This window comes from Numida meleagris, chromosome 13 (genome assembly GCF_002078875.1).
Source record: "Numida meleagris isolate 19003 breed g44 Domestic line chromosome 13, NumMel1.0, whole genome shotgun sequence".
Lineage (NCBI taxonomy): Eukaryota > Metazoa > Chordata > Aves > Galliformes > Numididae > Numida > Numida meleagris.
The window spans coordinates 865986-880415 of NC_034421.1; the positions used below are offsets into that span (position 1 = coordinate 865986).

The 14430-nt window shown below is 38.2% G+C and overlaps 1 protein-coding gene and 1 long non-coding RNA gene across 4 annotated transcripts in view; one reads left to right on the plus strand and one right to left on the minus strand.

The window, feature by feature from the left end:
• LOC110405687 overlaps positions 1-5841 on the plus strand; it is a 36543-nt gene extending 30702 nt beyond the window's left edge. The window contains exon 4 of the long non-coding RNA XR_002443068.1: positions 119-5841. This is a non-coding gene — a long non-coding RNA (uncharacterized LOC110405687). The remainder of the gene's footprint in view (positions 1-118) is intronic.
• The window catches only part of PARN (poly(A)-specific ribonuclease), a 40032-nt gene continuing 31533 nt past the window's right edge, over positions 5932-14430 (minus strand). For all 3 annotated transcript variants that reach the window (XM_021411202.1, XM_021411204.1, XM_021411203.1), the window contains 2 exons: positions 8714-8901; positions 5932-6865 (listed from right to left, as the gene is read on the minus strand). In XM_021411202.1, coding sequence (XP_021266877.1) covers positions 6813-6865; positions 8714-8901 — 241 coding nt within the window. In that variant the 3' untranslated portion in view covers positions 5932-6812. The remainder of the gene's footprint in view (positions 6866-8713; positions 8902-14430) is intronic.

Consider the following 14430-nt stretch of genomic DNA (forward strand, 5'->3'; position numbering starts at 1 on the left):
ATTTCAGTTACCTAAAAGCCAGTCAGAGCGTGCTGAGATGGATCCACCCACCCAGAGGGATCAGTGGCATAGTTTGGATTTGCTCTTATGATCATTCATGCTGATTTATTTTCCACAGGAGAAAAGACTGGAATACAGCAGCACCATGTCAGCTTGTCACTGTAACTAACTTGCACTGCAAGGTTTGAAAACTATGTCTGATGGTTTTTTGAGTGTGGATAGAACTCAGTAAGGCTCTTCTAAATTATGGGATAAGCACTTATGTCTGTTATGTTCACAACGTACAGAGCAAGAGCAGCAATGGAAAAAATGCAAAAGCTAATGAGAGCACAGCGATTTTTTCTCATCTGCTAACACTTCTGTATTTACTTCTCACCACAGTAAACATTTTCACCTTTCTGTTTTTCTAGGGTAGACAATATGAAGCTTCTAATGCAGTTCACTTCTCCATAGACAAAACTCGAAGGCTATTATGTCATACCACAAGTCTAAATATCTAAAATGCAAATCTAGTTTAGCATTATTTAAAAAAACAGTTTTCTGAGCTTGTGGTGGCTGTGGTAGCACTTGCTACCAGAGGAGGAGGATCAGCCACCTGCTGGCTCTGCCCACAGGTTTCTGCTGCTACTCCCATCAGAGCAAAACCATCATTGATTCTGTTTGCTTTCCCACAACACTGACATGCCAAGGTTTAGCCTTATTCCTCTGGTCACTATCAGACATCCACTCAAGAGCAGTCATCAAATACATTTAGAAATAGACAAAACAGTTTTGTGGGTGTTTTTAGAATGAGCCTTGCCATTACAACCAGGCCTAACGAAAACCAGCCAACCAAACAGAATGGCACTGTGTTAAGAAAAGACTGCTCAAGCTGAACGAGACATCCAGGCATTGAAGAGATGCCTCTGTCCAAAATCTGGTAACACCTTGAGCAATTATTTGAATAGAAAAAGCAAGCACAACACAGAGAAACTTAAGAGCGCATATAGAAAACTCCAACTGTCTCAAAGAAACGTGCAGGCTGCAAACTTAGTGGGACTGCTTGGTAAGAAAATACTGCTCATTTTCACAAGCTACAATGAAAAGATTAAGTGGGGTGCTCAGGTTCTCACTGAGAATGTGAGTAGCTCTAAGTCTGACCAAAAGGACAAGACACCAAAACAGCAGCCATGATCCTGCTCCGCTGTAGCTTATCGCTCCTCGAGGTCCAGCAGGAGCTCTGCAGCCACAGGCAGCATTAATACAGTATCAACAAAACATGGAAACACCTTTATCCTTTATTTTCTGAATCTAGTTTCATTTTTAACGTGTGACATTTCCTGAGCATGACGGAATGCTCCCTATATGAAGTCTAGCACAATTATTTTTAGTTTTATTTTGGAAATATTAAATATACACAGGTATATTGTAACAGCTAACCAATTTTTCATTGCTACCGATATCTTTGTGTATTCTTTAAATTTTGTTAAATAAAACAATTGCTAAAAAGAAAAGAAGAGGCTTTTCAGCCTTCAAGTCAAGAACTCTACATAAACTTGAGAAAACTAAGAATTCTGTCAATATGTTGTCCTTCGGGCTGTTATACCATGTACACAAAAATAAATCTGCCACATTCTCTTAAAAACAGATCTGTTTGTGCACTCATCTAAAAGTATCAGACTGGAGCATAAAATGGGAGGCATTACTTTCAGAGCAGCCCTGGTAGTGTGCTACAATCCAGCAGGAAGAGTTACTAGTCTATACCTGAGGGACTCTGGGAACACTGAGGTGAAGTTCTTTGATAAATCATCTCACTGCAACACTGCATCAGTTGAGAACGATGCTCCCCATAAGAGCAGGCAATTGAATCACTGTTTCTGTTCTCAGCAGTCCTATTCTACTGCAGAAAAAACTTTCTATTGGCAGCTTCCCAAAGGTAGACTAAAGAAAACCGTAACTAAAATTATCCAGTACATAAGAAAATTAGAAGGGGAGGTTGAAATGTAAATTTCTCCCAAACAAAATGGAGGGCCAATTTTACAGTACTGCATAATTATTTGCAAAATGAAAAATAACACGTATAAGAAACGTGGCAAATAACTACCCCAACACAATTTGAAATTGTGTATTTGCTGACATGCATAGTGGATGTGCTTGGAGCAGACTTATGTTTGAAGAATAAGCAGCAGCCCTTAAAGACATCTAACTTCTAGTTATAAAGTAATTAGAAAATGCTTTTTTTTTTTTTGCATGAACATGTCCAGTCTTCCTTGAACATTCTAAACATAAAATCACATTTGAAAAAGATACTCAAGCTGTAAGTTTAAAATTTATGTATGCACATACATATGAACTCGTTACTGAGGAAAAAAAGTCTTTTTATAAAGATTTCAGAATGAAACAAAAGAGCAATTCTCACTTCAGTAACAGTGAAGTGTGTCTTTAAGGCTTGTAAAAGGAACAGCCAGCCTCAAAGACTGAATTTGAAGTAATCAACTTGAAAACAGTTGTCTTTGTCAATCATTTGATGGGTTGTAAGCAGATCATATATTAGGATGAAACATGCTTGGCACAGTCACAACCTCCAAATTTTCACATTCAATTACATTCTAATAGCAATCAGATCACACAGAGTGATTCTAGTCATAAACTGGGAAACTCCTTCAAGAACAGAGTCATTTTTAAGAAATGAATATAACAATAGGGAAATATATCTTTTCAGTTTCATTAAATGTTTTCTGCATTGTATTTACGAATAAATCATTCCATATGAGTTTGTTTTGAGCTGTGACCCACCCATGATCTGCTATAATGTTCATGGCTATTTATTTATTTTTAAAAGGAATTTCATGTACATCTATTAAAGTAAAAATAACATCTTAATTACCCTAAAAATCCCAACCTAGCCCACCAGCTCCTCAACCAACTATGGTGAGGCACTATTTCTGTAAAACACACAGGTAAAGTTACGTCAGTTTAAGTTCAAAGCCATCACAGCTCCAAATAGACAAGCAATTGCATAATTGTTTACTAGCGTACTGTGGAGTATTTTAAGGAATCTTCACTGTGCACACCTGCTCAGGTGGCAATAGTCTACAGGCTTCAGAAGCCAAGAACTCTTGATTACCAAGAGTTCTGCTCATGTATGCTCTGTAGCTGAAATGCAGGACATTTTTATCTGTGTCACATTTATCACGATTTAAAGACAGTACATCTGGGAGATCAGACATCTTCTAGGCACCATGACAGAAGTCAAAGGTTTAAAGAAAGAAAGGGGTTATTTTTTTTCCAGAATCACTGCAAGTTTTAGCTTTCTACCTCTCATTTCTCTACTGGATAAATAATTTAGTCTTCCATCTAAATCATCTGAAGCTTTTAGTTTTTATTCCAAAACAAGCTGAGAGCTAATGTACGCATAGGTTTCTGCGCTCCCAGAAACGTTAACGTTACGCGGGACACTTGTTCTCCCTCAGGCCTCATCCACTCACCTGCGCCTCTTCTCATCCACACTGGAGGGTTGCTTATGCTGTTGTCTTCTATTCCGTGCTACACTGTTCCCCTTTGCTCAGTGCTTCTCTCATCCACCAGAACCGGCCATGACCTTTGCTGTCAGACCTGTGCTTTCTGGCCCAAGCTAATACCTCTCACCCCAGATGCTTGAGAGAGATTTGCCCACGATCAATTTAAGTACAATTTTAACATTCTTTCCAATTTAAACAATGAAGTGCTCAAACGTTGTTGATAAATGGTCATTGTCAAGCTTAAGTTTCAGTCAAATAAACACATTCCGTCCCCTCCACAGCAGCAGGATTTCAGCCCTCCTGCCTCATTTCGCTGTGGAGAGCTTTTCCTTACTTCTCACATTCAGGTCTACACTCCAAGTTCTCATCTGTTAATCACAAATTTCCTCATTTTCCCAATTAAATTTCTCTGCTTTCACCAACACTAGCTGTAGGTAACACCTGAGTGCCCGCACCCTTACGCTTGCACTGTGCCCCGTTCCCGCCGCCAGCAGTGGGGAACCGCCGCTCCTCACCTCACCGCGAGCACGGAGCGCCACAGCTCCACTGCAGCGCCCACCATTTGCTGAAGGAAATCTTTCACTTCAGTGCAACCACCAGCAAGATAACGTCGGCTATTTTATGCAGTTGGCTATTTTATGCAACTGAAGAGCAGAAAAACAAGCCTAGTTACGGCTGCTGTGCACTCACCTCGCCCTGGCTCCACACAGCTGGCTGAGCAGTGCTGCATCTGCACCCACTGCGGGGCTGAGGGCGCCCCCGCCCTGAGGGAAGATGGAGGCCGGGCGCCCTCAGGGGGGGATGGAGGCCGGGCCCCTGAGGCCATCAACACCAAGGCATCTGTGGAGGTCTCCTCCGGCCCAAAACTGTTTTGGCCCCAATTAGGGCAATTGCGCAGCACACGGAACCAGGTATAGCCACTGCTGCTTCTCCAAACAGAAAACAAAGGAAGAGCATCAAAATTAAATAATATCCATGGGGTTTACTCCCCACTTCCCCGAGGAAAAAATGGAAAGAAGAGGGGAAAAAAAAAAAAAGTAATTCTATCCAAGTATGATAGATGATACATCTGTCTTTACCAGGCCCCAACAGCCTCTCCTCACCTCAGCAGCTGCCCCAGTGCCCCGTGCAGCTGCCTCAAGGTGCCCGTCTCCTCCCGTCACGGACAGTGCACAGCCCAGAGCGCAGCTTGAGAGGCACTGCGGCCAGGGAGATTAGTGATGACAACTTTGTTTTCCAGGAATAAAAGCTGTAAAGGTGCGAATTCTAGGCATGTATTTTAAATTTACATCAGGAAACAAATGTGGGTCAAATTTAGGAAGCCACATTCCTCCTCTGCTAGAAGCAGTGCTTTGATTTATAGTGAGGTGCACAAAAGGCACAGCATAACAATTTCTGACGCAATATCAGGGGGGTCATTTCATCTTTACAACAGCATCTATCCCTGACAGTTCTCCACCCAAAATTCGTACTAGTGATATCACAGTCCCAATCCTATCTCATTTTATTAGTGTAAGTAGGTATTACCTGGTAAAATCAAACGCTATGCAAGGACTAGAAAACAAAACAGCATTATTTTCTTAAGAGGTGTTAAGTACAGCCTAGAGATAAATAACATCCTGCTCTCCGAAATTCAGAGTGGGCAGAAGAGTGGAAATAGTGGGTACACTAGCTTAGAGAAGTATACACCCAGCCTACTCTTCATATGAAAATAATAATCTGGAGAGGATTTAGGGCTCTATATTGTAATGAAATTAAGATAGGCTCCCATGCTGCTATGTACACTCTGGATCAGAAGAGCTCTGTTGATAATTTCCCCTAGCATCACTAATAACACTATCTTCTTTCCCACATTTTAGTGTAATTATATGATGATATGGCTGCTATTAAACAAACCAACAATAACAACAACAAACCTTAGTTGTACTACTTCCAGCAGTATTCCAAGATTAGAAATAAAACATTTCACATTTGAGGGATTTAAATCCTTTTCTCTTTTGCAAAACAAGTTCAAGATTCAAGATAGTTCTTGCAGTCATTTGAAAGCCCACAAATTTTGGCATACCTTCAAGCAGGTTACTGCATTGCTGAAATGACAATGGTTCACACTGTGATGTAAGTACAATCCGATGCAACCTTCTTAATATTCTACTTTTCCATAGAAATGGTTTTCAACTTGCTGATTTGCAGAACCCTCATACTTTCTTCCAAGGGAAATGCGTAGCAAACCTTTTACAATAGACTTGGTTTTTCTTGGTTATATTTCACAAATCTCTTGAGAATAGTCAGTCCAGAGACCCAAAGGGTCTGCAAGTCACAGACTGAAAACTTTATAAAGATTTAAAAATAATTTAAAAAAAAAAATCATATTGTGAAGAGCACAAGATACACATTTCAGAAGCCAATAAAAACAAACCACATCCTAAGAAAATTTCTTTAATTTTCATTTTATGGAAATACATCTTTTGTTTTTATTTCCATGATACAAAAATGTTAAATATCAAACATTTTCTGAAATCTACCAATGCAGGTCTTTTTTAAACAAATAGAGGGCTGGTACAGTTAGCAGGTTTGTCACAGGTACCAAAAAACATTTTTAACAAAAACCCCACAAGATGGGGAAGAAGAAGGGAAGAAACAGACAGGGACTTAAGGGTGAAAACAGCAACAGATATGAAAACAAAGGAAAAACTACCTCCCACCAGGAAATCCATATTTGAAGAGCATATAAATTATATTTTTGGAAAGGACAGGGTATCGGTAAAGCTGGTATTTAGATGAAGACTGGCTGCACTGGGGGTGAAGTAGAGAGTGGAAAACTAAAAAATGACTTCCAGATATATTAACAGGTAGAAAGCAATATGTGAAACTGCAGTTCTACCTGTATCAAGAGTTCTGATAGCACACTGATGTTGCCTGAAAAAATATCTAAAGATTAGGAGATTTGTGGCAACTCCCCTCAAGCACAGGAAACAGCCTAGCACAAAATCATAGACTGCCGGGTCTTTTTGTACATTTCATAGCCAGCATGCCAAAGTGGATGACTGAAATACGTTTAGTCTTGCTTCTTAAATCTAATAATCATTAATGACAGCAAGGATTTCACTTGATCAACAACAGAATCATATACTAGTTAATATACACACAAGTAAAATTGACAGTGATTGTTCAGTAAACAGTTTAAAATAATTAAACTGGTTTTCAGGACATGTACTGTTTTGTTAACCACTTTAGTTAAATAAATTATGGCTTCCAGGAGGTGTATTCTCGCAACTGCTTTCAATCAATTCCACTTGTTAAGGCAGTTATTTCCTACCATGTTTCAGGGACTTCAAAAATTTCAGTGGAATTACTTGTGAGGCTTCCTAAAAAGACAGAATCACAAAGCTCTACGTTAATAACTTCAGTATACAAATACTGAAAGAAGTAAAATCAAGTATCTTTTGGTTCCTCAAAGCATACAAAGTCATATTTTTCCCCTCCAGATCTATTATTTGTGAGTCAGTATTTAAAAAGAGAACCCAACAGACTGTTTTAAAAGACACCCCACATCCTCCCTACTTTCCTACAGGCAGCAATAAATCACAAAACTTAGCGAAAACATCAGGTGAAGCACGATCACCTGTCACCTGTCTGCATTCAGCCAGACACACAATTCCAAGTAATCTGGCTAGAAAAATATGTTGCTGTTGAAGTCTGCAAAAAGAAATTCTTAAATCAGCTCTGTGTGAAAAGCCTTCCAAATGAAAACAAGACAGACTGTGGTTAAACATGACACAGACCATTGCATATTCTAATTTATACATCCTAACAGTTTTTAGAAGATAGGAAAAGATTTATAATTTGTATTAGAAACACTACTGATTTTCAAGCATTGCGTATTGAGTTTAAAAAAAAAAAAAGAGAAGAAAAAAGAGAAGATCTATAAAATATCTAATAAAGAAAAAGCATCATCAGGGCAACTCCACATTTTGACAATTTTACAAGAGGTCTACTGTTTCTTCTGCTTTTCAAAATCGCAGTCTCCTGAAAATGAGTTCCCACAAGCTACAACAGCTAACAGTTCATGAAATGTGAGTGATCCGCTCATGGTCCAGTAAGTCTTTCAAATAAACATCGGCTTACTCAGAGCATGTGGTAGGCGGCAAGAATCGTCAAAGATGACTGTGACCTACTCATCCAAAATGCTAGGAAGGGGTATTAAGCACACTCACTTTTCATCAAGAAATAAAAGCACAGCTACGCGATTCATAAAGGCAAAACAATGAGAAATCTAAAAGGCCTGCCTAAGATTAGGATCCCAGTAGATGGGCACCCATCTGGCAGCTCACTCCTCCACTGAATCATCTCAGACAGTAGTTTCTCAGATGTTCTAGAGAAGAAAGGGTATCAGCACTGTGCCAAGCCGTGTGCAGGAGGGCTGGTGTGTGGCAGGCGAACTGACTGCAAAAGTTTTGGCTTAGTCATAAAGGTAGATAACATTCTGACCAGATTGAAAAATTGCATTGGTTCCTCAGCTTACAGAACTATCTCCCAAATAACAGTGAATAAGGGATATCAGGACAGTCTGCCTTAACATACAAAAGTGCTAATTAAAAGGACACCTATATTAGCCTTCAGGCCACTGGGTAGTTGTATTAAAACTGGACTCTTCTGCATGCAACAGAGTTTGTTTAACGATACACATCTCACAGATCAAGCCGCATGCATTCATTTATTCTGTGACTCCTTCTAATCAAACTTAAGAGAAAAGGTCTACGTGAGGTGAGTCTTACGACTGCTGACAGTTTGTTGGACTAACAGGGAGATCTACTCTAGAATCCTCCTTACAGAATTCTTTTAATTCGGTTTATGATAAGGTTATTTGAGGTTTCTGCAGAACTAAAAAGTCTCATCAAAGAAAAAAATTAAGTATAGCTAGAAATATGTAAAGAGATCTATTCTGTAGAAGAAAGTAATCGAATAAGAAATCAAATACATCCTGTTTCATTTAGTTTGATGCAATTTTCTTCAGTTTAAATAACTCACAGCAAAATAAGTTGTAATAGTGGCTTACTGCATTACATTTACAGAAGTCCAGAGAAGTTGAAACATCCAAGAAACAAACAAGCAAAAGACAAACAAAAAGCCGACAACAACAAACTTCAGTTCTGTTCAGGCCTAGGGCAGTTTCAAACAGAACAGAAAATTATGGGCAAGAACATTGCTTTTACCTGCTGAAACTTGGTCTTTCTTGATCTTTTTGAACCTTTTGGCTCTCTTCTTAACATCTGGAGGGGACTCTGCATAGGAGTTTGTCTGATCACATTCTGGAACCCCTTCCTCTTCCAAATTGTCGGAACCAGTTTCTTCCTGAATAGGACTCATGCTTCTCTTTCCCACTATACTGGTACCTGTAAAACTGAAATGTAGAAAAAAATATTTGTTATGAACAAGTTAAGAATAACTATTACATGGGTACTAGTTACTATGTATCTATTAAATGCTTAAGAAAGTAGAAAAATAAACTGTATTAAGTGGTGTACCATGAAATTACATTATCTGGAAAATGCGACTCAACTGTAAGTTTCCATAAAAGTCATCCACTGAGATGTTATGCAAATGAAGGTATTTATTGTTTGTGATGTAGCTATCTCAGACTTAGCTGCTATTCTGATGAGATCACTCAGCTCAAGTGTAATTAAAGCTGTTCCTCTTCATATTGAAGGATTCCACGTGCTAAGTTCACCTCCTCTCTCAAAACTACATTCAGTTTTACTGAATTTACTGTACTTCTACTACACAGCGAAAATATTATTAACATGCACTTAGAGCTCTGTTTCATTCAGCATACACTGAAGTAATGCTAGAGGTTTTCATTCAACTAGAATGCAGTTATTAATAACTACACAAAATAGCTATTCTTTTACTCAATATTCAAGACAATTCTTTTATTTCTGAGTTACAGAACAAAACTTTTAAATGTTTTTGTTTTTTAGTCATCAATATAGAGCACGGTGCTTCAATAAGGTTCAGCTAAAGGACTGTAATATTTAGCTATATGGCTTTGGCTTTGAAGTGAAGGGTCTTTTTCATCTGAACATTTTGCATTTCAGAACAGACGCTTTCTGGGATGTCCAAAGGCAGTAAACAAACACGAAACATGTGATTATGCTTCATGCTCTTACTTCCACTTTTGGAACACAAACATTATTTACTTTGATGAATAGCTGGCTCTTCCTCCAAACGTTCACACACAGAAGGCCTTCAAAGATCTCTTATAAATCTTGTTTTCAAGTCATACCACAACACCACTACCATCAGTAAAAGGATGAAAGCTGGACAGAACACTGCAAAATATTAAAACAACTCTACGTTTGGAAAGGGAGGGGGATGGGACGGGGGCAAAGAGGTCTTGTGAAAACAAAGCATTTAGAAAATTGAAAACTACAAGTGCTTGGTCCAAAAGTAATGCCTCGTATTTTATGATGCCGGCCCACGACAAAGATGGATGCTGGTGGGATGGCAGCAGAGGCTGAAGCTTCCCACCACCATTCCGTGACATGTTGGTGCCGTGTGACAGATGGCAGCAGAGGGGCACTCTGACAGAATGTGGATGGAGCAAAGGGGTGGAACTGAATTCCTGCATGTGGAAAAAGTGGCCCCCAGTGACATTCATCAATGGTTGTTAACATTCATGGAAACCAAACAGTGGATGTCACTGCAGTAAGAGGGGGTGGTGCATTTCAGCAGTAGTGACAGTGACAGTGGTCACTTCAACTGGTGCAGATTCTTTTTGGGGGGTGCAATACGTTGAAAAATCATGTTTTGTAGGTGAGAATTTATCAGATAGCAAAGATTGTGCTCTGTCTGTTGTTGTTTCCATGGACATAAATAGGAGGCATTACTTCTGGAGCAACCTACTTGCTATTATATAAAAAAAAATGAAAAGTTTAAGAATTATACTTTTGGGAAAGGTATTCTGAAAAATACATAGGGAAGAAAAATCACGACCAATAAACTGTGATTGCAGGACTTCTTAGAGATACTAAGGGCTCTTAGAAAGAAACTCACTGTAAGGAATAAGTACAAAACGAAAACTAATTTCAGGCTTTACATTTTTCCCCGCAGACAAAAATACAAAACAAAACTTGAAAGGACACCAGAAAATGGGCAGCACAAAGACCAAAATGTAGGCAATCAAGTACTGCTGGTTTCCTGCTTTCTCTTAAATTATTAGCTTTTTTCTACATTTACTCATTCATTGCATGGACTCCACATGACTACAGATTGTGGGTTTGGTTGATCATTGTTTTTTTTGTATCCTATTCTTCTTTGACCTAAAATAAGGTTCAAGATCTACAGCAATGTTATTTATTCACTTAGCAATAGTAGCAAATGAGTATGGTTGTATATACAAGTGAGAGCACTACTCAGAGCAAAGTTCAGTTTTCTAATTTTACCAGCTATTTTGGAGCACGTCCACACTTCTGTCTCAACTTCCTTACTCTGCTGAGAAGCAACTGAACAAAGCGGAAAAAACCAAACTACTAGCTATCAGTAATTTTCCAATTCTGAATCCTCATCTTTTGGATACCTAAAGCATCTAGAGACAGTCTTACATCAGCCATTAGCAAAGATAGCACTCAAACTTAAGAACACATATTTAACAGTTATCCAGGCAACAATACGATTTTTAAAAAAGAAAAAAGAAGATATTTAAGCAGATTCCAAAGCATTTTTGGATAGCAAAATAAAGTTTTATTCTTAGTTTTAAAATAAAATTACTAGCCAAATTTAGGGAAAACAGTAAGAAAAGCCTATCATATATCACTAGCTGGCAAATCTCCTTAGTTAACACAATGCAGTTTTTCTGTTGGTCACTGAAGATAGCAGGTGTGGTTGTGCATCTCTTCACCAGAGGCAGAGTCCAGAAGCCCTTCCTTCCCAACCTCTCCTTTCTGCTGACCTATCTAAATGCCAGCCTGCCAGGATGCATGCCACGGGACAAAGATGGTAGAAAGAGGAATTCTGGAGTTTAATTTCCACTTCTACTCTTAAGTGCAACTCTAATAATAAAAAAAAAAAATACAGTTTTTTTTGCTTTTATTTAATTCCAGCAGTATGACTAGCAACATTAATACTAAACACAATCTGATGAATCAACAGGATGTGGAGGACTTAAATAGCTCTTTCATGCCTGAAAGAGAAGACTCCACCTGATTAAACCACTCATTAACTTCATAATGTCATTTCAACTACTAAATAGCAGCAATCCAGCTAGAGCTGAGGTGATTTGTTTGAAAGAATCAGAAACTGGAGAGGAGTAAAAGGGGGAAAAAAATTATGATGAAGTAGCATTAAGCATTTATTTTTGGAAAGGGATGTCTTACTTTTCAAAAGACCCCTTTCATCACATTGCACATTGAGTAGGCCTGGATATATACAGCCTTCCAATTTAAAGTACAGTTCATTTAAATGAAAACATAAAGCCTGTATTCTTTTGCTACATTGAACAACGCTGGGGGCGGAGGGGACTCGTGACCCATCATAAAAATCTCATTTCAACAACAGAACAGGTCAAATCTCCTGAAATAACGCTATTACAATATTAGAATATTTTAATTTGCTTGCAACATTTATTATCACTGTCTTTCATGACCAAGCTTTTCCCAATTCTTATCCTCTGTTTAATAAATAAACCACTATATACAACTATTTCTGTAAAAATCAAGCTGTAAGAAAAAGCAATTAATGAAGGAGTCAGCAGAAATGCAGGAACATTTCAAAAATGAACTGTTTCCAGCAAAGTAAAGGCATTCAAGGAAGCAGAGCTACAAAGAGCAGCCTGACCACAGCAGATGCAGCGGAAACTTGTAAGGCACAATGTCACATCACTCTCCTATATTTTATCCCAGTGTAAGACTTTTGTCTTTGGCTTATTTTATTTTGACTCATTCCTACATGACAATCAGGACAATTAGTAACTGCAAGTAGAGCAGGATATCTAGTTTTACATACAATATATTTCTCATGTTATGGATTAACACTATTTTGCAAAGAAGATCCTAATTCCACACGCTGAACAATCAAGGCAGAGCTGGCAGGCATCTGTTTGCTAAGCACAACCTAGCTTGCTCTGCACACAGCGACACAGGAGGCCAGGACCCACTCATTTCAAAAGCATGCTCTGAAAAATGAGTGGCTTTAGAGCAAGGGATCTTATTAACTACTTGAAGTGTTGTCAGTTTTTCCTCCACTTTTCCATCTGATATTAACAGTCAGGGACATTCCCATTAAAACCAGTTTTGATATCTAACAGTAGTAATATGTTATATGCCAATGATATACACTAAATTATTGTATCTTGTGCCTACTATGATACCATATTTCCTGAAGAAAAGTTCCTCTATAATGAGGGATTAAGAAAGAATTAACGAACCTTCATTACATTCTTTTAAGTTTGCCAATGTGAGATAGAAGCTCTGCTTATAAGAAATAACCAACAGCTTCATTACTGAATGAACATATTGCCACCATGGAGAACAGCTATTCTGCAGCTGTGCTCCCTTCCCGGCAGAAGCTGATGCAGTAAGCTTATTAAGTAATAAATAAATAAAGGATGCAGTAACATGAAGCTATTATAAGAGATCAGCTGCTAGCTACATCATGGTATTGAGTACTTAACTATACATGGTTCACATTAATCTGGGAAAATACGCACATATACACACATATAAATGCATAAAAATACGATGGACAAATAAACATTTATAACACTGTATAAATACATTTACATATAAGTATATCTTAAAAATATTTGTGTTTATATATCTCTGGAAAGAAAATGCACCTACAGTTAGCCTGAGTGAACTGAAAGACCACAAGGTTTGAAGTTACATGTAATACCTAAGCTGGTATGACAGCCAGATTGCACTGAAGAGGAAATATTTGCAAGAGACAAGTTGACAAGAGAACACAATCTATCGAGTAACAAAGAGAGATAAAACTAAGAAAAAACATGCCAAAAGATCTGCATGAAAGGGAATTTGGAAGACAATCAAATCACTTTATTCCTGGAATAATGAGAACCAAAACTTATAGAACATCAATTACAAAAGAAGTTCAGTCTATGAATAAATTAAAGACTGCTACCCAAGGTTATCAAAATGTTGATTATCCAAGAATAACACTGCAAGGGTGCTTCCTTTCAATACAAGAGAAACAGATTCAATTTTTTCGAGGAGATGAAATGTTCAGGCAGACAACTCACTGAGATACAAAAAAAAATTAAGGAAACAATTCACTGAAATTTATTCAACAACTTTCCACATTACACATTTGTGATCATCCTCTACTACTTTGAAAGATAAAAACAAACTTGCCTTTCAGCTTTACTGTTTGTCTTTCAACAAATACTTTGGGAAAGTTAGCTACGGTTCAAACCATAAGCCACCACACTCACTGTGAGTCCGTGAGATACCCAAAATACATGTAACAGCATTCAGCGAGGAGATACTTCCTCTAGTAGAAATAAAACTAGGACTTGCTATAAAAGCATCACCATTTACCTTCCTGTTCCTGAAACACATGGATGACTCCATCAGGGCTGCCTAAGATGGTAATTTATAACCTTCACTATGGCAATATCACCATGGAAAATCCAAAAAATGAAGATCACCTTTACAGAAGCATAAGAAGAGAGCTTTCAAAGTTCCTAAATGACACAAGCCATGTAGAGGTGTGATAAAAATGAAACAGGTGATTCTTCTATTTTGGTTTTAAGAAACAGTACTGCTACATCTGGCTCAGAAGCTGTGAGTTGGCCTGCCCCCAATATCACAGTGTTTCAAGTTTGCCTAATGAACCACATCCCCTCTATTCTTTTACCTATGGCCTCGTGACAGGTGCTGTACCACTACTGATTGGTATGCAAATTAATCACATATAT